Here is a 23,557-nt window from a genome sequence, read left to right on the forward strand (position 1 = left end):
CATTGGGTTATATGCAACAGAAAAACACCTATGGCACATATCATTGCAAAGAACCCCATTTTCCTTTCTCCCTTAGAGATGTACTATGGTCCTGAGCATGCAAAGAGTTGGGACTTAAACAATGCAAAATTATTGTTGAAAAAAATTTCTAACCTCATGCTCTCCAACAGTCTGTTTCTCCAGTGTAAGATCCAATTTTTCCACAATCTTCAAAACTGATCTTATAAATTCATCATAGAGTAAATGATTCAAACTTTTAAGGGAGGAATTCACAAAGAGAAATGTTTCATCTGCTAAAATAAAATCCTGTAAATAAAGAAAAATTTAAAGACTTCAAAATCTGTGCCAGAGTGGTAGTGGCACGCGCCTTTAATCCCAGTGCTTAGGACGCAGAGGCCAGTGGATCTCTGTGACTTCAAGGCCAGTCTGGGTCTACAGAGCTAAACCAGGACAGTTGGGATGTTACACACAGAAACCCTGTCTCAAAAACAAACAAACAAACAAAAATGATAAGTCTTTCTTTGCTTAACTTTGGAGCCTGTCCTGGAACTTGCTCTGTAGACCAGGATGTATTACACAGAGGCATTATTCTAATACAAGTGATATGGTAAAACTTTAAGACAATTCTGAAGCCATTTCTGAACCCTCTCAGTACTCCCCCTCCTCCCCTGGGAACCAAGGGCATAGCAGCTATGCATGCACAAACTGAGATGTTAGGACCTTTCTATCTCCCTGAATAGGGGCAAGATAACCCTTAGGTGTTGACTCAGTTACTGCTGTTTTGACTTAGTCCCAGGGAAAGGGGCAAAGTGACCCTCAGAAGTTTCCCTTTACCTCATCTGATCTGGCAACCACTCTCCAGACAATTATTGGTAATAGCCTTTTTTAAATAAGTCAATCATAATAGTTAAAGAACAACCCCCAGACGCCCCCCTTCCTTCTGTGGCTTATTGCTTTAAAAATAGCCTATACCAGCGATTTTGGGTCTTTCTGGCCTCTAGTGCTGAAAGACCCTGTCATGACAAAATTAATAAAATCTTCATGCTTTTACATCATCTGTGGTGGTGAGAGACTGTCTCTAGAGGGCGACTCCTCTTCCTTGGTGACTGGACTCTAGGGTCCAACAATATAAGTAACTAATGCACACCAACCCCTCAGGATTATTAAATGAACTGGATTTATCCACTCAGCAAAGACAACAGTGAAAAAATGTGCTTAGCACACTCGAGGCCCTGGGTTTAATTCCCAGGAGGAAGAGAGTGGGTGGGGGAGGAGAGAAGAAGGGAAAGACAGAGAAAGAAATAGCTAAAGAAAGAGGGGCAGACTAAGTGGGGGAGAGAGAAGGACCATAAGCGTCCTGCTATGAGGCAGATTTTTAAAAACTATTTTACTTTTGCAATGCTGAAGAACAAAACCAGCATTTGTTTGTATGTTAGACAAATGCTTTAGTACTGAGTGTTATCACTAGCCCTCAATTCACTTACTTCTGGTTTTACTTTCAATTGCCTTGACTTACACCATTTTAAATATGCTTTAAGAACTTTTAAAAGTTAGTAAAACAAAATCCTGAAAAGTCTTACATCTGTTCTTACTAGTTTTTATATCAACTTGACGCAAGCTAGGGTCATCTGGGAAGAAGGAACTGTAATTGAGAAAATGTCTCCAAAGGACTGGCCTGTAGGCAAATCTGTATGTAGGGCATTTTCTTGATTTATAATTGATACAGTGGGAGGGCCCAGATAACTGTGGGCAGGGCCACCCCTGCATAAGTGGACATGTACCATATAAAAAAGAAGGCTGAATAAGCTGTGAGTAGCAAGACAGTAAGCAGCCTTCATGACCTCTGCTCTGCTTCCTGCCTGCAGGTCCCTGTCCTAACTTCCCTCAGGGACAGACTATGATGAGGAAATGTCACATGAAATAAACCCTTTCCTCCCCAAGCTACTTTTGGTCACAGTGTTTTATCACAGCACAGATACCCTGAAAAAGACACCTCTGTGACTATGGAGATGTTTTGTTTTGTGTTTCTGAGACATGGTGTCTTGTCTGCTTGGTTTTGGTTTGTATTGATTTAGTGGAGTCTCTAAATAAAGAAGAGAAATAGAGTACTTTAATAGCTTTTTGTTTGTTTGTTTTTTTGAGATAGGGTTTCTCTGTGGCTTTGAAGCCTGTCCTGGAACTAGCTGTTGTAGACCAGGCTGGCCTCAAACTCACAAGAGATCTACCTGCCTCTGCCTCCCAAGTGCTGGGATTAAAGGCGTGTGCCACCACCACCTGGCTAGCTTTGAAATTTTATCAGGAGTTCAAGGTGATTCTTAGTACAAAGTTAGATCCTCTTTCAAAAAACAAAAACAAAAAAACAGAACAACAACAACAAAAAGGTTAGAGAGCTGGCTAAGTAAAAAAAAAAAAAAAAAAAAAAAAGCCTTTGTCCCCAGCCTTGCAACCTGAGTTTGATCTCGAGTTTGATCTCAGTGAAAGGATAAAACTGACTCTTAAAATTTGTCCTCTGACTGCCACAATATGTGGCAAGTTCTCAGATAAGGAAGGGTAATAAAAATATACACATTTAAAATTTTTACCGTCATCTGGTCACAGCTTAAAAGATGCTGAAAAAGATCCACATAGTCTTTGTACGTGGGCACTTTCCAGTTGCCCGTTCTGACTTCCCCTGAGGCCCATTGGTTATCCGACTTGGACTCCACATCCTGGAGAGGAAGAAAACAACCCATTATTAACTGGGAGACACATGAGGCCGCTGCTGTCAGAACACGAGCAACTTAGCAGAATTTTCTAAACTAAGACTAAAAAGGTTAAGTCAGTATCTGTAGTCAATAAATGTAGCTTTAACGCACCTTTTAAGTCCACTACAAATCATCCCTCCTTTTATGTGATCCAATCTCTCATTCCATTCATGCGCCTCTAAATTCTACACGCTTTTATGTTTCCTAGATTATAAGAGAAAAAACAGCTTTCTTTGTAAAGATGTAGGTAACAGGAACAGGAAGATGCCTCAGCAGGTAAAGGCATTTGCTATCAAGCCTGATGACCTGGGTTCGATTCCTGGAGCCCATATAGTGGAAGACAACTAAATCCTGAGTGTTTTCTTCTGACCTCCACAAGCATGCACACACACACATGCATGTGTGTGCACGTGTGCACGCGCACATACACACACACACACACACACACACACACACATTGGAAGAAAAAATTTAAAGTGTTGCAGTGATATTTGGTGTTTAACAAATAAAACTTGTCTGAAGATCAGAGTGCAGAGGTAAGACCTAGAGGCCAGGCGGTGATGGTTCACACCTTTAATCCCAGTATCCTAAGCCTTTAATTCCAGCACTAGGGAGGTGGCTACTGGAAGGGATATGGCTGCGCAGAGAGGAATATAAAGTGAGAGCAGACAAGAGCTCAGTGCGCTGAGGTGCGGTGGAGACAGATGCAGCCTGAGGACACAGTCTGAGGGCAGGATCAACCCTGTGTTCTGAGCACTGGGAGAAGTAAAAGGTCTCTCTAGTGGCTGGCTCTTCTGCTTCGCCATCTCTCAGCTTTCACCCCCTAATATCTCACTCTGGGTTTTTATTAAGAACAATTAGAATTCATGTTATAAAATGTATGTAACATAGTTTTATTCCTTAGAAGTATATTCATCTAACAGGTTGGTTTTATACATGAAATTTCAAAACAGAAGACATGAATTAGCTGGAAATGTGGCTTGATTGGCAGATTGCTCACCTAGTATGCACAAATCCTGACTTCCATCCCCAGCACTACATAAATGTGGCATTCTGGTGCACACCTATAATCCTAGCATTTATGAATTACAGGAGAGAATATTGGGAGTTCAAAGTGATCCTTGGCTACATGGCAAGTTCAAAGCCAACATGGGCCAACGTGGCATACTGGAGTCTCTCAAGAAAGGGGTAGTGAAAGTTAAAACAAAGAAAGGTTTTAATACATTTACATGCTAAACACTGTTTCTTTTCTTTCTTTTTAATTTTTCAAGACAGGGTTTCTCAGTGTAGCCTTGGCAGTCCTAGAACTAATTCTGTAGACCATGCTAGCCTCAAACTCACAGAGATCCATCTGCCTCTGCCTTCCTCATGCTGGGATTAAAGGAGTACACCACCACCGCCCAGCCTAAAACACTGTTTCTAACATCCAGTAATAACACTAGTTTTTGAAACCTTAGATTCAGAATTTACCTTTTGAAGGACCACTGGTTTAGAACATATTCTAATTAAACCTTGATGCACTGAAAATGAAGAAAATGAAAGAATAATGAAGGAAACATTGAGAAACACAATCACTCAATAAAAAAACATTTTGCCTCTTAATTTTTTTGAAATTTTTTAATATCTTTAGTTTTAAATTATGAACTTCTGAGGATCAGAAACTAAAGTGGGTACAATAACACACATGTATAATCCCAGCATATGGGAAGTAGAGGCTGGACAACTATGGAGCTCAAAGTGAGATCTTGTCTAAAATAAAATAAGAATAAATTCAGAAGTCAAAGATGCTTAAAGAAAAAGGTTTCTTGGCAAAATGTCCATTGTGCAGGTCCTGGGGAAAACTCTACTACTGTTACTGTGCTAAATGTACATGTTCTAAAACTGTCTTTTAAATACTTATGCTTGTCTACTGCCACAAGACCCTGGATGCACTGCATCTTACCTGAATTTTTATAGAGAAATGTCTCTCTGCAGCGGGCACCAGTTAATGCAGAGACTCAACAACCAGTCAAGGTGCCGATAACTCACAATTATTAAGCTCTCAGCCTTACACATCATCACTACCCAAGGCTTAGGGAACATCTTGGAAGAAAGGTGAAATGAATGTAACGGCTAGAGGATGAGGAGTGCTATGAAATGCTGTCCTCCAGACATGGCATGGCCACTGCATCTACAAACTCACTGCAGCTATTCCCATCTGCACAGAATCAACAAGATTAGTCAGCACTGCAACAGGCTGCACCAATGGGACCCAGTGGGCTACTAACAACAAAATAGAGACCATGAAGGCGTTAGTGTGAAAGGGAGGAAGAGCTGGGGTTGTGGTGGTTTAATACGAACGGCACCCACAGGCTCATTCACGTTTGGATGTTTGGTCCCCAGATAGTAGAAATGTGTGGGAAGGATTAGAAGGTGTGGCCTTGTTGGAGACGGTGTGTCCCTGGAGGTGTGGATTGAGGCTTCAAAATCCCTTGCCAGGCCCCGAGTCCCCTCTCTGACTAAACTTGTGGATCAGATGTGAGCTCTTAGATTCTGCTTCAGCACCATGTTCCCTGCCATGAAGATCATGGACTAACTCCGAAACTGTAAGTTCTCTTTTATAGGTACCCTTGGTCACCGTGTTTCTTCACAGAAATACAACAGTAACTAAGTAAGACATTGCTTACATGCTTGAAATTGTCAAAAAAATAAATAAATAAATGAAAGAATGTGTGGGTTTTTTTCTTTTTCTTTTTTTTTTTCAAAACAGGGTTTCTCTGTAGCTTTAGAGCCTGTCCTGGAACTCACTCTGTAGACTATGCTGGCCTCAAACTTACAGAGATCTGCCTGTCTCTGCCTCCCAAGTGCTGGGATTAAAGGCGTGCGCCACTACCTCCTGGCAAAAGATTCTGTTTAAAGAATAGAGGTATTACTGATTCTAAATTCTAATAATGAAAAAGATTTTGATTCATCAAATTGAAAAGTTCTCTAAAAACTACTAAGTACTCAAAAAATTACGGAACCAGATTTTCTGTGAATATATCAACTAACATGTTAAGTCTTTCAGCATTTACCACAATAAGAACAAAAATGGCAAGCTTACCCACAGTACTAATGAAATTCCAGTGAACTGGCCCTTTTTCTGCTAAGGCCAGGAAGACTTTTACTATTGCTTTACAACACACCAGCTGCATTTTGGGGCTGTACTGAGGGAAACTGTCTATCTGTACCACCATGAGATGTTCCAGAACGGGAGTATATACTTCAGGAACCTACCAAAAATGGAGAAAAAACTCAAAATTGGAACAGGGAATAAATATAAGATATATATATATATATATATATATATTCAAATTTATTAGAACTCAAGTAGCCACAGGTAAATGAAAACTGACTTGTAATCTTAGCTATCAAACTTAACATTTACTGTTACAGCTATCATAATAAATCATAATAAACTGAGTGGTATTTACAGCACAATTGTATCCTAAGTAGCAATCAGAATATTTTAGAAGGATAAAAAAGTTAACACTTATTTTTTCTACTCTAGATTCCAGCTTCTTTTGTTTTATTTTTCTGTTGTTGTTTTTTAAAATTATTATTATCCATAAATCTACTATAGGATACCTAACATATTGGAGCTGGGAAGATAGTTCAGTCAATAAAGAGAATGAGGACCTGAGTTCAGATCCACAGAATATACACAACTCCAGCTTCTTCAATTGTGTGTTATAATCCAATATGGGCCCAGAGAACAGTAGATGACTTCAAATATCTGTTACTCCCTCTTTATTGCCCCCACCCACATCATGCTATAGTTCCTACTTGGGTTTACTTTATACAATACAATCGCAAAGTTCCTGGCTCAGAACTGTGGCATTCCAAACCGGGTTAAACAATCTGACAATCAAGACACCCATAGTTCCTGATGCCCACCAGTGCTACACTCTGGTTCCACCAGCTACAATTCCTGCGAGTCCCGCCTCCTTTACTGACTCCCATAAGCTTCTGTGTTACTTTGCAGTCTTGGAGCCAATATGGGGCCAGAAGTAAGAGTCACCCTTGACAGTTCCAGCAGCCTCACTTCTCCCCATACCTTCCTTCCAGCTACCTGTGTGGTTCTAAGACAGCAACTATGGTGTTAGCCTGCAAACACAACTTTCATTAGTAGTTGCTTACCAGTCCTTTGAGAATTTTTACTGCTGTCAGAAGAAATACTAATAAGTTTGGGATAGCCGATCAGATATAAGCAATGCTGTTGGTTTCAAGAATTAGCAGTTACAATAGGTGCTTGTTAAATTTTGCTGTCTGGAAAAATTAAAATTAGTACCTCCAAGCAAGTTTCTGGTGAATTATCCATTTATTTTATATTGTTATCAAGGAGCTTCACAGGTGATAACTGAACCAGGAAATCACGTGCTTTTCATTAATAACAACAAAGATGACTTGTGGAGAGGGAATTAAGTACTTACAACCATATTCAGTGTAACCATTTACTTACTGTGTCAAGGTAAAGCAGGACACTTGCAATAGACTGGAGGAAACTTGGCATCTGGTAAACATGATCCTCACTGGCTTCAGTCTGGGTGAGGAACATCTGTTTACAGCGCTGAATGAGCTCAACATACATGAAGTCAACATCTTTGGCATTTATAACCTTGCAAGACTTTAGGAAAGGCAAAACAGAAATGTTATCAGCATCAAAACAAAGGCACCTAAAATGTCATGTTATGACACATGAATATAAACTGCTGAATATTACCAAGCAATTTAAACTGCTGAATATTAGCAAGCTGTTTACTTATCTTACTGTACATAAAATATTGTATCTTATGCTTTTCATAAAAATGTGTATTCCCACCCTAAAGAGTTACTTCTACACGTTGTTAACTATGTTCTGGCCTCTGTTTCAAAGGCAGGCCTCACTATGCACTGGCCCTGTAAGGCTTATCACTCTAGCAGGAGGCTTCTCACACACTGCCTTATCTTGTCTCTGAATTAGAGCTGCAAACAACAAACAAATAGAGGTGAAGAATAAAAGACAGAGAATGAAGAGGGGAAGAAAGGAAAGAAGAATAAGAAAGAAGATACTGATGGAAAAAGAGACAGGAAACTAGTTTTCTTAGAAGCAAATTATCACAGAAATAACTAGAGTTATCCTTTATGGGATGGTGGGGGTTGGTGGATAAAGCATATGCTATCTTTGAATTTAGTATGCAACCCAGGTAGGTTGTTCTTCATTCTGTTGCTTCATTCTGTAGCAATTTCCCTGTCTTAGCTTCCTGAAGCCTGGATTATAGGTTGGAATACACCTGTATTCTTAAATATGTCTTTCTGTCCTAAGAACATCTGTCTAAAACTTTAAGTGAAAACCATAGTTCTACTGTATAATAGGGGGCTGCAGAGTACAATGAAAATATAATGTTTCTACCATCCAGAACTGAATTTATGTGGAGTTTTATTTGTTTGTTAGTATCTGAACTTTTAGGTTGTTAACCATCTCCTAAATGTGTTTAGATGACCTAGGCTGACCTAGAGTTCTATATAGTCCAGGCTGACCACAAACTATTAATTCCCTTGCCTGTTTCTTGCACTGAAATTATAGGCATGTATCAACCCTAAATAAGATTTATGTCTTTTATTCTACCAATTTAGGGTAGCTTTTAATAAGTTAGCTGACATTTCTTGGTCTTGGCTTTTTCTTGTAGAAAATAGACAAATAACTCATCTTGTCAGTAAGCTATGGGGATCTGAGATAATGCATGTACACAGTAAACACTGAAAATTGAACTGTTAGTAGAACAAGTACCAATAATATCAACACAAGCACAGCACGCTATTTAAAAAATGCAGTGTTATAGTCCTGTAAATAATTAAGCAAAATCAAAAACATAAAATACAGTAATAAAATACAGTAAACTATTGAAACATACTCCTGCAAATAGTCCATATCCACGAATAGCAATAGATAACTCCTTGTTGTTTGAATCCGCATTTCTGATGATTCCATAGAACTGTTCCATGAAGTACTGCAGCTGACTCCTGTGTAACTCTGCATCTTCTGCCACAGTAAATGAAATCTGTAATTTTAGGACATTTGCTCTTTAGAAATATTTAATAACCAAAGGACCTAAACAAACATGACTATTAAGATAATATTATAATTATATTTGATTGCTTTTAGTCAGAACCCTCTGCTTCAACGTACTTAGCTAACATCGGTTCAGAAAAGACAGTTTCTTAGCTAAGGCTACTTTGTATGTGATGTATTTTTACCAAGAAAAAGGAAAAGAAGATGATCAAAAAGGGCATTTCACATTTAATATTTTTCTTAGTTACATTTATTTACTTTTTTGTCAGTACACATACTTCAGTGTGTTTGTGTGGAGGTAGCAAGACAAGCTATGGCAGTCCCACCGAGTGTGTCCCGGTTACTGAACTTAGTGGCGTCTTTACCCACTAAGCCATCAAACTCATTTCAGGTATTTTTAAGACCCAGCTACAAGAGATATTAAAACTAAGTGCATGAAGAGAAAAGATAGTTGAGATCATTGTTGTCTTAGTCAGGGATTCTACTGCTGTGAAAAACATCATGACCAAACACAATTTTGGGAGGAAAGGGTTTATTTCTGCTTACACCTTCACATCACTGAGGGAAGTCAGGGCAGGAACCCCAACAGAACAGTAGTGTGCAGGCAGGAAGTGACGCAGAGGTCATGGAGTAGTGCTGCTTACTAGTTTTCTTCACCTGGCTTGCTCTGTTTGTTTTCTTATACACCCCAGGACTACCTGGCCAAGAGTGGCATTGCCCACAAAGAGCTGGGCTTTCCCACATTAATTATCAATCAAGAAAAGCCTGGAGCCGGGCGGTGGTGGTGCACGCCTTTAATCCCAGCACTCGGGAGGCAGAGGCAGGCAGATCTCTGTGAGTTCAAGACCAGCCTGGTCTACAAGAGCTAGTTCCAGGACAGGCTCCAAAACCACAGAGAAACCTTGTCTCGAAAAACCAAAAAAAAAAAAAAAAAAAGAAAAGCCTGACAGACTTGCCTAAGGGCCAAACTTAGAGTTTTCTCAATTATGATCCCTTCTTCACAGATGACCCTAGTTTGCATCGAGCTGACATAAAAACTAGGCAGCACAAACAGGAAACAACAGCCTATGTTCAAGAACACGGGGGTTCAAATCAGCATTCCTAATTTTAGCACAAACTCTGCTCAAGTGTGTAAACAATCTAGGTAACTATCAAAGACAGAGTGAGAAAATCCACTACTTCCATCACTAACTTAACATTGTTCTCAAAGCCATTATATCTGACGTGGAATTATCACATACTGCTGGAAAAACTTTTCTTCCACAAAGTATGCTATGAACACGTTTCCCAAGTTAATAATTAAGCCAGCCATAGTGGCTCACACTAATCCTAGCACTTGGGAGGCTGACTGCTAGGACTGCTAAGAGTTCAAGGCCTAGATTCAGGTCATCCTGGACTAAAGAATAAAAGCTTCTGGCAAAACAAAACAGTAACATCCAAAAAATAATTACATAATCATAATTACCAAAAAGATTTTCATCTTACCATAAGATATTTATCACTTAAGTTCACACTAATTTAGTACTAGATTATGTCCTTTTCATGACTTCTATCCAATTATTTTCACTTATAACAGCAAAAAATTTAAAATTAATTATCCCACAAGATAAAGGACAATTTATAACATCATAGTTCATAATGACACATTACACTACTACTAAAAATTAGTCATGTAAGTCTCAATGTACTATTAGCAAAACATTCAATGATGGGATGCTGGGAAAACCTTGAAGCTACAAAAAGTACAAATAATATTTCCTTATGTAAAGGTATCAGGAGAAAAAGGGAAGAGAGAAAAAAATAGTCACCAAAATGTGAAATGATTTTTTTCTTGGTTGTAGGATATCAGATTTGATCAGCCTTTTCTGTACTTTTGTTGGTTGGCTGGTTGTTTATTGTTTTGATTAGCTCAAGCTGACTGGCCTCCTCTTCCCTGGGCTGGGATGACAAGCATAAACCACAATACCTAGTCTTCTTTATAAACACATATACACACACATACAAATATATGTATCTATCTATACACTTATACATATTTAAATTGTATGTAACTAACTCACAATGTTTTCTTATATGAACTTTATATAGACTGAGTGAAAAAAAGAAAAATTTCTTTCCCATAGGATACTTATATTCAAAATTGTACATATCATAGCTAAAATAATGGAAAAGAAGAAAAGTTGGCAGATGTCTACTACCTAGCTTGAAGAAATCAAAGACTCATGCAGCAAATTAAGAGTCCAAAAAGATGCACAAATGTAAGTCAAGTAATTTTTGACAAAGGTTAAAAGGACAGAAAAAAAAAAATGATGTTTTCAAGTGGTGATGGAAACAGCAAATGGGAGTGGATGAAGCAATATTACTCTTGCTTTAGCCCATATACAAAAGTGATCCAAAATGGATGGGGCTGGAGAGATGGCTCAGTGGTTAAGAGCATTGCCTGCTCTTCCAAAGGTCCTGAGTTCAATTCCCAGCAACCACTTGGTGGCTCACAACCATCTGTAATGAGGTCTGGTGCCCTCTTCTGGCCTGGAGACATACACGCAAACAGAATATTGTATACATAATAAATAAATATTTAAAAAAAAAAATGGATTACAGACCCAAATATAAGTGCAAAAGTTATAAACTGTAAAACTTTCTACAGAAAACAGAAGAAAATTATAGGGCATCAAAAGGAAAAACCAGAGCCAGGTGACAATAGTACTAATCCCTTAGGGGGCAGATGCAGGCAGATCTCCGAGTTCAAAGCCAGTCTGGTCTACAAAATGAGTTCCAGGACAGCCAGGGCTACACAGAGAAAAACCCTGGAGGGGGAGAAGAGTGGGAGGAGGGGGAGGGAAATGGGAGGCTGGGAGGAGGTGGAAACTTGTTTTTTGTTTATGTTTTTTTTTCTTCTTTTCTCAATAAAAAAAAAATTAAAAAAAAACAAATAAACAATAAAGGAGCCATTTTAAAACTGTTAAATTTGATATCCGTCTTGAAAATTTAAAACTTCTACTCAGAGATGTGCTGTTAAACAGTAAAAAAGTAAGCAACAGAGGAAAACTTATTCATAACTTTCAGAAAGGGTTTTTATCCAGAATATGCAGACAACTCTTAAAACTCATAAACAAAGGCTGGGGATGGCAGCACACACCCTTAATCCCAGTACTAAGGAGACAGACGCAGATGGATCTCTGTGCCTTTAACAAAGGTCAGCAAAGTCTACACAGTTCAGGCCTGCTAGGGACACACAGGGAGAGCTTATCTCACACAAATCCTACAAACAACAAGAAACCCTAACAATCAAAGACATACAAATGAAATTTTAAAATGAATAAAATATGGGAAGAAATACTTGCCAAAGCCAGGTTTAAGAATGGCTAGTGACCAGTTAAACTGCTAAATTAAAACCACAATAAAATAATATAACCATGTCTGGCTGAAAAAGGATAACTAGGACTCATGTGCACTATTATTGGTGGCAAGATAAAACGATACAACCACTTGGGAAAATTGGATACTGGCCTACAAAGTTTAACATATCGCTGGGATATGACCAGAGGTTTGGCTTTGGCCTTTCTTTCACTCAAAAGACATGTTAACAGAAACCCAAAGGCCTTGTTCAGTCACGTTAGCTGTCATTCCAGTCACAGTAGCTAAGGAATGGAAACAACATAAATGTCCTCAACTGATTAATGGGGAATGATAATATAGTTCATACATGATTCTATTCAGTTATAAAGAAAATGAAATTTGCAGGACAATGGACAGAACCAGAAAATATTACACTAAGTAATAAAAAAACAAAAACCGGAAAGATAAATGCTCCATGTTTTCTCTTATTTGTGGACTTTCGTTCAGAATCTTTAAATCTGAGTATATAACCTGGAGTAACCACAGATACCAAGAGAGTAAAGAGGGACTAGGGATGGAGTATGGGGCTCTGAAGACGGGGTAATAGAACAGACAGATGCTATGAGGGGGAAAATGGAAAAATGGAAGGAAGAAAGGAGGGCAGTATAGGGCGAGAAGGATAAATGACACCTCAGATGTTTGAAAAGCCAGGGGCACCCAATTTAAATGAGGTACTCCACTTAGGCTGACAGTGCTCCCCCTCTCAAAGCCACAAACTAACAGAAATCCCAGAGCTAGGCATGGGAACAGTCATTTTTAATTGTCATTCAGAGGAGTCCAAGAGACCCCAAGAGCAATTTTAGGCTGTTGCTGATGCCCTCCCAGAAATTGAAAAAACTGAAGGTAAGTCCCTATTGCTAAAGACATGATATACTTCAGACACAGGATTTGGAGGAATAAAGCTGTACCTAGCCTGGAAGCCTCCTCCCTAAAAACCAGCTCTCATAGTATGAGAAGGAGCTATGCAATCATTCAAAACCTGTGAAGTTAACTATGACTTATCCTTTTTCTTTCTTTCTTTCTTTCTTTCTTTCTTTCCTTTTTAACAGTCTATGTGGCCCTAGCTATCCTGGAATTTGCAATGTAGACCAAGTTGGCCTCAAACTCAGAGATCTGCCTGCCTCTGCCTCCTAAATGATGGGATTAAAGTTGTACGCCACTATGCCCGACCCTACTAACCCATTTTCAGTAACCCATTTTCACTAACAGTGATCCAAGCAAAACTTTGCTCCAAGCAGGCCAAAGTGTCTGCTTCCTCAGCACCTAGCAAGATGCCCTACAGAGTTTTGATCACGCTCAAATTATCCAGGCTCTTTTGTTCGGTCTAGCTAGCACTCATGGCAGAGCAATAGCAAAGCTTCCTGCTGCAGATGCTGTAGGAACTAAACAGATCATGTTACCAATTATTTTCAAATATGCAGGCACAAGATTGGACTTTAGTTCTTTTGGGGAAGCTTTTAACAAAAGTTGAATCTGAAGTACCTGTTTCAGGAAGGACTCCAGGGCTGAATGCGCAGCTTTCTTTAATTCCACATTTGTGTGGCTGCACCACTTCGACAGAACTTCAAATAGAGTAATATAGTTGTCCAGAAGGCAGGTAGTAAATTGAGATGCATGCAGGGTAAGTAAGCGCAGACCAGCTGCAAATTCAAAACACATCCCATTTCAAACAGGTCAACAAAAGCCAGAAAAGAGAATTAAGAAAGCTTCCTATATATGCTAAAAGTTAAAAAAAAAATACTCAAGATTTTATATAGCCAGGCACAGTGATGCACACCTTTAAGTACTCAGGAGGCAGAGGCAAGCAGATCTCTCTGACTTTGAGCCCAGCCTTGTTTACACAGTAAGTTCCAGGACAGGCAGGCCTACATAGAGAGACCCTGTCTCAAAACACAAACAAACACAGTACATTACCCTAAAATAATCTGGTGATCTCAAAGTGCCCTCTAATGTTCCCAGTCTCTACACTGACTTAGGCTCATGACCTGGCACAAAACAGGGTCAGGAATAGGATCTGGATTCATCAGCTCACAGCAAAATCAAGTAGCCTATGGGCTGAGGAAGCAGCTCAGTTGGTAGAGTGCTTGCTTAGCACATATAAGGCCCTGGGTCTGGTAGTTAGCATAGCATAAACAAGTTACGGCACACATGCCTGTAATCTCAGCACTAGGAAAATGGAAGTCATCAGCTACATAATGAGGTTAAAGGTCACCCTAGGCACTGGGGGTGGTGGCATACACCTCTAATCCCAGTACTCAGGAGGCAGAGGCAGGCGGATCTCTGAAAGTTTGAGACCAGCCTGGTCTACAGAGCGAATTCCAGGACAGGCTCCAAAGCTACACAGAGAAACCCTGTCTTGGGGAAAAAAAAAAAAAAAATGAGAGAGAGAAAAAAAAATCACCCTAGGCAACATGAAACCATGTCTCAATAACAATAACAAAATAAAGCTTGAATCTCCCGAATGGGAGTCTAACATACATTTTTTAAAAAATATTTAAAATTCTTTTCTACATGGATTTCAAACATATTTTTGATCACTGACTCTAATTACACTAACATTAAATATGTATTCTTTTTTAAAAATTTATTATTGCATTTGTGTGTGTGCACCTGCACAGGTCAGAAGGACAATTTGCAGGAGCCAGCACTATTCTGTCGCTACATGAGCCCTGGGCATAGAACTCAGTTCGCTAAGCTTGGGGTCAAGGACCTTTCCTCACTGAGTTATCCAGTCAGCCACTAACAAATATAGATGTATACATATATGTATCTATAATATATGTATGTTTAAATCATGTACCGTGAAAGTGATCCCAGTTAAGAGTTTACTGCTTAAACTAGTCTTCATTAATGAAGTCTAAAGCTTCATTGTAAATACTGACATGTGAAACATCAGACACTTTTGTATTTGCCTTCATTCTAGCTTACACAAAACTTTACTCAAGATGTTAACTTAAGTAATTTAAACTCTTATTTTCTTAAACAAAGAACCTTACCCAAGGGCACAGCGTATCGCTTCATCTCGATCTATTGCAGAAAAAAAAAAATCATTATATGAAAATCACAAATTCGAACTGTGAAAGACTTAGAGAGAAATATTAATACTACCTGTGGACGGATTGCTTTTAATGCGAAACCAAAGATCTCCCTTGAAGTCTGGGGATCTAGGGAATAACAACAAAAATAAAGCTGTTAAAGCATCGTAACACTATTTATACTCTTTATCAAAATTTGCAAGTGACAGCTTTTCTTTCTATATATATATTATGTATACAATATTATGTATACAATATTTTGTCTGAGTGTATGCCAGCAGGCCAGAAGAGGGTACCAGACCCCATTACAGATGGTTGTGAGCCACCATGTGGTTGCTGGGAATTGAACTCAGGACCTTTGGAAGAGCAGGCAATGCTCTTAACCTCTGAGCCATCTCTCTAGTCTGACAGCTTTTCTTAAGACCAATGCATATTTCCAGTAGCTGCACAAATCTACAATTTCAGGGTAACTTCTCAGCATCACTTGACTGAGCTACAGCTGCGAGTTGTTACAGCGTCTGGGGAGAGGAACATGGAATAACTAATGTGTGAGCACAGGAGCTAAACCAACGCCCACGTTACATAATTTCTCAGAGCCTCAACTTTCTCAGCTACAAAAAGGGAGACTATGGCTTTTTCAAAGACTGGAAGATTAAAAGAAGTGATTCAGTCAAGGACAAATACGTAGGCAGAATACCAATTCACATAAAATAAAATAAACAAATTATTTTTTTTAAAAAAAAGGAGTGCCCAGTGGGAGAAGGGGCAAGAGACAGAGATGAGAGAAACAGTGAGAATCAACTAACATAAGATGTGTGGAAATTCATATAAAGTTCTATTTCTTTATAAGCCAGTGTGAAAAAAACTAAAACGAAACAAAACCAACTACAGTAAATTGGTTTTAAGAACAAGGGAAACAAAGTAACTATAAACACAACCTGCAGTCATAAAAGCAACAGGTACCCCCAGTGTAGAGGGAACTGGACCGCCACCATCCAGGGAGGTCTGACTTGGCCTTGCAGCCTCCTCCTCCTACCTCCTCTCACATACATCCTCCAGTCTCGTGGATGCTTCCTGTACAAACATCCTCCTACCTATTTCTAATGTGGTAAAAATCTGTATAAAAGTCATCATTTTAAAAATGTGTAAAGATACAATATAGTCGCATTAAATATTTTCACTCTATTGTGTAACATCACCTAAATTTCTACACCCAAAATGTTTTCATCCTCCACCACTGAAAACTAGCCCCACCTCCACCCTTCTCAGCTCCTAGAATCTCCTACATCCTGTCCCTATACTTTCTTACTCTAAGTGGAGCTATATATCGTGTGGGGTTTTTTTTTTTTGGATTAGCTTTTTTTTTTTAGATCTTATTTATTTATTACGTATACAGGGTTCATGCCTGCATGCCAGAAGAAGGTACCAGATCTCATTGTAGATGGTTATGAACCACCATGTGGTTGCTGGGAATTGAACTCAGAACTTCTGTAAGAGCAGCCAGTGTTCTTAACCTCTGAGCCATCTCTCCAGCCCCTGTGTTTTGTTTTTTGATTGGCTTATTTCTTAATAGTCTTAGGATATCGCTACTATCTAGGTTATAGCATAAAGCAGAATTTGTCCTTGCTTTTGAGACAAGGTCTCAGCCCTAGAAAGAGAATCAAAGTCTGGCAATACCTTCCTCCACAGACTTGGTGAAGTTGCACAGAAGCGAGGACAGCCCTTTTAGACAGCCAGCCAGAACAGGAAATCTAGGTTCTCTTACTGTCGATGTCATCTAAAAGGACGTTTTAAGGAAGATATTACAAAATGAAAACAAAAGAAAAACAAACAAGACTGTGGAGGTATACTGTCATAAGGCAGGGTCAGGTTATACCTGGGTCTTGAGTTCTCCCAGAAAAGCCCGGAACAGGTTTTCTGAATGACTTATCATTTCACTAGGATGAACTTCGCCTAATATTCCCAGGAGTTCATAGATTTTTTCTAAAACTGAAAAATAAAATCAGATAAATGAAACCTAAAACTACATTTAAATAAGTAAAATTAACATAAACGTATGAATAAGAAAATAGAGGATGATCAAGTCAAAATGATTTCAGGGCCAGCCAGATAGCTCAGTGAGTAAAGGCACTGGCTGCCAAACCTAACCTCAGTCCCTAACCCACTCAGGAAGGAGAGAACCGACTCCCTCCAACTGTACTCTGACCTCAAACATGCACCTACACATTCACAAAAGTATTTTTAAATTTTTAAAGTAATTTTATAGTAAAACACAAAATACCTAGGTTTTTCATAAAATTCTTCCAAGTTTTATCTTAATCTCTTTCTTTTTTTTTTTTAAAGATTTATTTATTTATTATGTATACAACATTTTGCCTCCATGTATGCCCTGCACACCAGAGGAGGGCACCAGATCTCATTACAGATGGTTGTGAGCCACTATGTGGTTGCTGGGAATTGAACTCAGGACCTCTGGAAGAGCAGCCAGTGCTCTTAACCACTGAGCCATCTCTCCAGCCCCTCTTAATCTCTTTCTATAAGTTAAATTATATTTAAGGAATCCTTTTGTTTGCTTCCATTGTGCTATTCTTTCAGCAAAAGACCTTCATTGAGGAAATTAATGGTTCGTTAATGTTAATTTGTGAAAATATTTGAAAATAACATCTCACCTGTATCAGTTAGTCTTGATTTTGATGCAAGTTCTCCATAGAACTTGTTAAATAATTCTCCAATCTTAAACTCATCCATGATTCTAGAACTTCTCAGTGTCTTAAGTAACTATAAGAACACAAATAAGAATTTTTCTAAAGAAGAAAATAAACAAAAGACAACCTCTGCTTCAACAAGGCTTCGGAATCCTGGCCTCCCACAGATCTGCCCTGGGTCTCTCTGCTCTGAAATCTGGGGACGTGGGGCTGGAGTGGTCAGTAGGAGACACAGGGAAAGCAAGTCCAAACTTAATTTCAGCTTCCTCACACAGCAATAACACGGCTAGAACGACTTCTTCACGGGCACTCAGGATCACAGACCAACCAAGTCCAAAGCAATTCTAAGCCAGAATGCCAAGGGAGAAAATTAAAAGTGAAAACGAGCCCCTCGCAACTAGGGTTTCAGGAAAACCTCACTGAAACACACAGAGTGCTCTCTGGGCACGCCTAATAAACTGCACTGGATCCCACCACAGGCAGCAGGTGTGACAAGCGGAAAGCAGGAAATTCTCAGCTAAGTTTCTCTTTACTACCCTGACAACTTCAAATTCTTCTCTTACTACTCAGGAAAATATGAACAAAACACCACTGTGCTGCCAGATGGTGGCTACAAAATATACACGTCCTTTACATAATCACAACTCCATCCTCCCCTAAACTCCCACCTCAACAAAGCTCAAATTTCCACTTTTGTTACAAACTTAACAATAAAAACATATTACTTAGAAATATAAAATTACCTTAATCAGAAGGTCTAGGGCTGCAATTTTACACTTAGCAGTTCTATCTTTTGTATAAACACTGGTACAAGTGTTCTAGGATTCAAAACAAAATATGTCATTCAAAAGGAGACAAAAATCACCAATATAACTTTAAGAACTAAGATTTAAATATAGGTAAAACTGTTATCTATGAGGGGTAATACCAATGTGTAACATAATAAAATTTATAAATTAACCCTTAAAAGCATAATAGAGTATATAAATATACAGATTAAAAATTACTGAAAATTAGGTTGGGCAGTTGTGGTGCATGCCTTTTATTTTAGCACTTGAGAGTTCGAGACTAGTCTGGTCTACATAGTGAATTCCAGGACAGACAGTGTTACAGAGAAAAACCCTGACTTGAAGAACCAAAAAGAAATAAAAAGAAAAAAATTACTGAAAACTCCAACTCAATATGCTATGGTTGCTTTGTTAAAAATACAAACAGATAAGCCGGACAATGGTGGCGCACGCCTTTAACCCCAGCACTAGGGAGGCAGAGGCAGGCAGATCTCTGAGTTGGAAGCCAGCCTGGTCCACAAGAGCTAGTTCCAGGACAGGAACCAAAGCTACAGAGAAACCCTGTCGCAAAAAAAAACAAAGATGAGGCTTCAGTAAGAATTTGAAAAATATTAGAAAACAAAAGTGCATTATTTCTTTCTACATACATGTACTATATACATGTTACATCAAGAAACAAATTACAGGCCCAGCTACTCACAATTACCTGAGCACAGGAGTTTGAGTTAACGCATACAACACACTGATACAAAAGAAAGCAAGAGAGGGCAAAAAGCATTAACACATGGGCAAAGGGGGCTGGAGAGCTGATGGTTCAGGGGGTGGAGCACTGCTGCTTTCCCAGAGGACTCGGGTTTGGTTCCCAGCACTCAGAGTAACTCAGAGCCATCTCTGTAACTTCCGAGTGTATATACACACTCATGGCACACATAAAAATATACACAAAGGCAAAACGTTCACACACAAAAAATAAATAAAAGTAAATACAACCTTTAAAAAAAAATTAAAAGTTACCAAAGGTACTCAGAGAAAGACTAGAAAAGAAATTCAACAGTAGAGGGCTTGCCTAGCATGCCAAGTGACTGGGTGCTATCCTAAGCACCAAACATGAAAAGAAAAATCTCCACAGAATTTTATTAAAAGTAAGCAAAAAAGCTATTATCAAATACCCTTGTAAACTGTGACACATTTTATAAATATTAACACCATGACTGAAACTTCCTAACATAATCAAGCTGAAATGAGTAAACACCAATAAAAAAGCATAAACAAGAGTCTAAGTTCTAGGTTAAAATTGAAGCTAGCATATATGAGTTTTGATTTTTCTTTTTCCTTACCTTTATATCAAGAGAATAATGTGTGACCTTCTGGTCAATTTTCTCTAAGAAAAGACACAAAAATTTTAGGGCTTCTTCTCTACAATCACGAAACTGTAATATAAGAAATAAATACAAAATTTGGGTAAGAATAAGCCACTCCAACAAAGAGGAAGACAGAAGAGACAGAATGGAAGGAAGGAAAGGCTTGTACTCACTTCATCAATGCCGAGTGACTTCCGGACAAATACAAGCAAACCAAACTCTTTGGAAAATACTAAGGAAACCTGCAATGCTGGGGAGGGGCACAGGATGGAGAAAAAAAATTAGAAGTGCCAAGAAACATTTTATAAAAGATCCCTGAAAGCACTGCCTGGTTTTCAAGGTACTTTTGCAAGTAATAAAAACTAACATGAGGCTATTATTTTGAAGCAATGAAAACAGAAAGTTCCGGATGTTGTTCTACTAAGATAAAGTAGACAAAATAAAACTTTCTCCCATCCTCCATCAGATGCCCAGTCTTCTCTGTGATATCTAACTTCTGGAAATCAACTTTACAAGGTAATAAAGGTTACAAAGAATGAGGGTGACCTTAAAACGGTGATATAATACTCTATCTGGTGGATCCAATGTTATTATATGAGGCCTTAAAAGTGGAAGTGAGACCAGCTTGAGAAAAGACTCTAGCTACATAAAAACAAAAGAAGACGATGAAGAAAAAGAGAACCAGGCCCTGGTGGAGCACTTAAACCCAGCACATGGGAGGCAGAGGCAGGAGGATCTCAGTGAGTTCCAGGCTAGGCTGGTCTACAAAGCGAGTTCCAGGATAACCAGGACTACACAGAGAAACCCTGTCTCAAAAAACCAACTCAGAGCCGGGCGATGGTGGCACACGCCTTTAATCCCAGCACTCGGGAGGCAGAGGCAGGCAAATCTCTGTGAGTTTGAGACCAACCTGGTCTACAAGAGCTAGTTCCAGGACAGGAACCAAAAGCCACAGAAAAACCCTGTCTCGAAAAACCAAAAAAAAAAAAAAAAAAAAAAACTCAGAGAATACACAGTAGGGAATCTTTCAGGAGAGATTCAGGCACTTCGCGAGATGGGCTCAGCGTGCTGCTTGCTACTGCTTTGTTTTGTTTTTTTTTTTTTTTTTGTTTTGTTTTTTCGAGACAGGGTTTCTCTGTGGCTTTGGAGCCTGTCCTGGAACTAGCTCTGTAGACCAGGCTGGTCTCGAACTCACAGAGATCCGCCTGCCTCTGCCTCCCGAGTGCTGGGATTAAAGGCGTGCGCCACCACCGCCCGGCATTGCTACTGCTTTGAAGATGAGGCTACAAGTCAAGGGAAGTGGACACATTTTAAAAGCAAGACTCACCAGCAAAGAAATAGGACCTTAAATCTTATAATCTAAAGAAAGGAAAAAATGGGTTGTCTCCTAGACCCTTCAGACAAAAAGTCTGCCTGAATATCTTCGATCTAGCTTGGTGAAACCCATCCAGCTTCTGATCGTAGTATTTAGGATGAGTTCTGCTATTTAAAATCAGTAAGCTTTAGAGCACAGGCATCCGAGCCTTGTAATCCTAGTATGTGGGGTATGAACACAGGAGATGCAGTTACAGAGGAGCCTGGGCTATAGAGACAGACCATGACCAAGAAATGCTTGCAGTGGTCATTGTAGCAGAAAGAGATTGACATCTATAATCTTTCAATATAACGTATATTAAGTTGGAACTGCTTTAAGATCAAAGAGGTCATTCCCCAACAATAAATTCTAACCTTGAAACGCTGAAAACAGAAGGCAATTAAATGTTAGTTTTTTACATTCTGTCTTCTCCATTATCACTAGGTCCTTGACAACATATTGTTACCATACAGCATCTTGTTCAAAGTTTTGTTTACTTTTTTGTTAAAAAACAAAAACTGGGTCTCACTATGTAGTCCTAGCAGGCCTGGAACTCAGAGATCTGCACTGATATAAAAGGCTTGCATATCTATATTTCAGAAAGGAACACAACACAGGCTAAAGGGCGGTGGTGCAAGCCTTTAATCCCAGCACTTGAGGAGGCACAAGGAAGGTGGAACTCTGTGAGTTCAAGGCCAAGCCTGGTCTACAAAACAAGAGCTACAGAGAAACCCTGTCCTGGGAAAGAAAGGAAAGAAGGAAAGAAGGAAAGGAAGAAAGAAAGGAAGAAAGAAAGGAAGAAAGAAAGAAAGAAAGAGAAAGGAACATGGTCTTTACCCACAATGTAATCAATTTTGTTTTTTTGTGGTAGTACCAGGGACTAAACCCACAGCCTAATGCTCCATCACTGAGCTGCCAGCCCTGAGGTTTAAACATAAAAACACTATCTGGAGACCCAGACCAGTGATTAAGAGCACTATTCTTCTAGAGGACCAGAGTTCAGTTCTGAGCACCGATGTCTAGGGTCTGGTAATCACTTGCAACTCAAGCTCTAGAGCATCCAATTCCCTCATCTGGCATCCATAGGCACCTGAACCTGAGTACACACACAATAAAAATAAGTACTGGGGTGGGTGGTGGGGCGGCATGATTACTATCTGACCATAGTAGCCCATGCCTGTAATCCTAGCACTTGGGGAAAGGGGCAGGAAGTCAAAAAGGTAGGAAGACCACAAGCCGGAGGCCAGTCTGGGCTAGATCAAAATAACTGAAATGAATATGCTGAAATGAGGCATTTCCACAAAGAAAATTAAGTTATCATGCAGGCATTGCGTAAAGTTAAAGGAACAAGGCAAGCGAGGTACTTCGCATCTAGAATCTCAGCACCTGAAGGTTGTTTCCAGACTAGCTTGGGCTACACAGGAAGCCCCTAACTCAAAAAGAAAAATCAAAAGAACAGCATGGCTTTCAGTAATTTTTGCAATTATTCGGAAAACATGATGCAACGGGGGAAAAAAGGGTTTTGTAAATGTCCTAGTGAGTTCAGACGAGATTAAGATGTACTTTCCTCCAACTTTGGCTAGAAACCACTGCCAAACTTGGGGGCTGTTTTCCAACACCGGTTTTAAAATTTCTTCAGATACTAGGAAAAGAGAGCAGTTAGACAGCCACAGATCCCAGACTTCACAAGACCGTGCTACACCAGGGCAGAGAAGCGCTGAGACCTCTGACAGGCGGGCTCCCCTCCCCACGCCCCGTACCCACCCAGCACTGCGGAGCTAGTGCTCAGCACGCACTCCTGCCCCAGGCCATGGATCAGCTGATAACTGGCGCCCGCAGCGCTGCAGCGATCCCGCGCGGACACAAACTCCTGCAGTTGCAGCAGCCAGCCGCGGACACCGGCTCCCGCGTCCGCCATAGCGCCAGCACCCGCTTCGCGCATGTGCGACGAGGCCCCGAAAGTCCCGGCGGGAGCGCTCGCTCGTACTCCAGCAGGGTGAGCGAGCGCGCACACCCACAGGCCTGACCCTACGCCGCGCCTGACTTGTGCACCTCGGAAATCAAGGGGACAGAAACCTGTCAGTCTAACCGAGCGAGGTAC

General features: G+C 39.7%; 1 protein-coding gene across 1 annotated transcript in view; it reads right to left on the reverse strand.

Annotated features, from left to right (window-relative positions):
• Prkdc (protein kinase, DNA-activated, catalytic subunit) overlaps positions 1-23,402 on the reverse strand; it is a 165,684-nt gene extending 142,282 nt beyond the window's left edge. Inside the window, exons 1-16 of the mRNA XM_041677945.1 lie at positions 23,221-23,402; positions 20,276-20,352; positions 20,079-20,171; positions 18,697-18,771; positions 17,918-18,026; positions 17,125-17,237; positions 16,926-17,025; positions 15,322-15,377; positions 15,210-15,240; positions 13,696-13,853; positions 8,657-8,803; positions 7,225-7,389; positions 5,827-5,995; positions 4,215-4,264; positions 2,583-2,708; positions 154-306 (exon numbers count right to left, since the gene is read on the reverse strand). Coding sequence (XP_041533879.1) covers positions 154-306; positions 2,583-2,708; positions 4,215-4,264; positions 5,827-5,995; positions 7,225-7,389; positions 8,657-8,803; positions 13,696-13,853; positions 15,210-15,240; positions 15,322-15,377; positions 16,926-17,025; positions 17,125-17,237; positions 17,918-18,026; positions 18,697-18,771; positions 20,079-20,171; positions 20,276-20,352; positions 23,221-23,398 — 1,800 coding nt within the window. The 5' untranslated portion in view covers positions 23,399-23,402. The remainder of the gene's footprint in view (positions 1-153; positions 307-2,582; positions 2,709-4,214; positions 4,265-5,826; positions 5,996-7,224; positions 7,390-8,656; positions 8,804-13,695; positions 13,854-15,209; positions 15,241-15,321; positions 15,378-16,925; positions 17,026-17,124; positions 17,238-17,917; positions 18,027-18,696; positions 18,772-20,078; positions 20,172-20,275; positions 20,353-23,220) is intronic.
• Positions 23,403-23,557: the final 155 nt, after the last annotated feature.

This window comes from Microtus oregoni, unplaced genomic scaffold (genome assembly GCF_018167655.1).
Source record: "Microtus oregoni isolate MIOR12 unplaced genomic scaffold, Mior012 000029F_ref0000214, whole genome shotgun sequence".
In the NCBI taxonomy this organism is placed as follows: Eukaryota; Metazoa; Chordata; class Mammalia; order Rodentia; family Cricetidae; genus Microtus; species Microtus oregoni.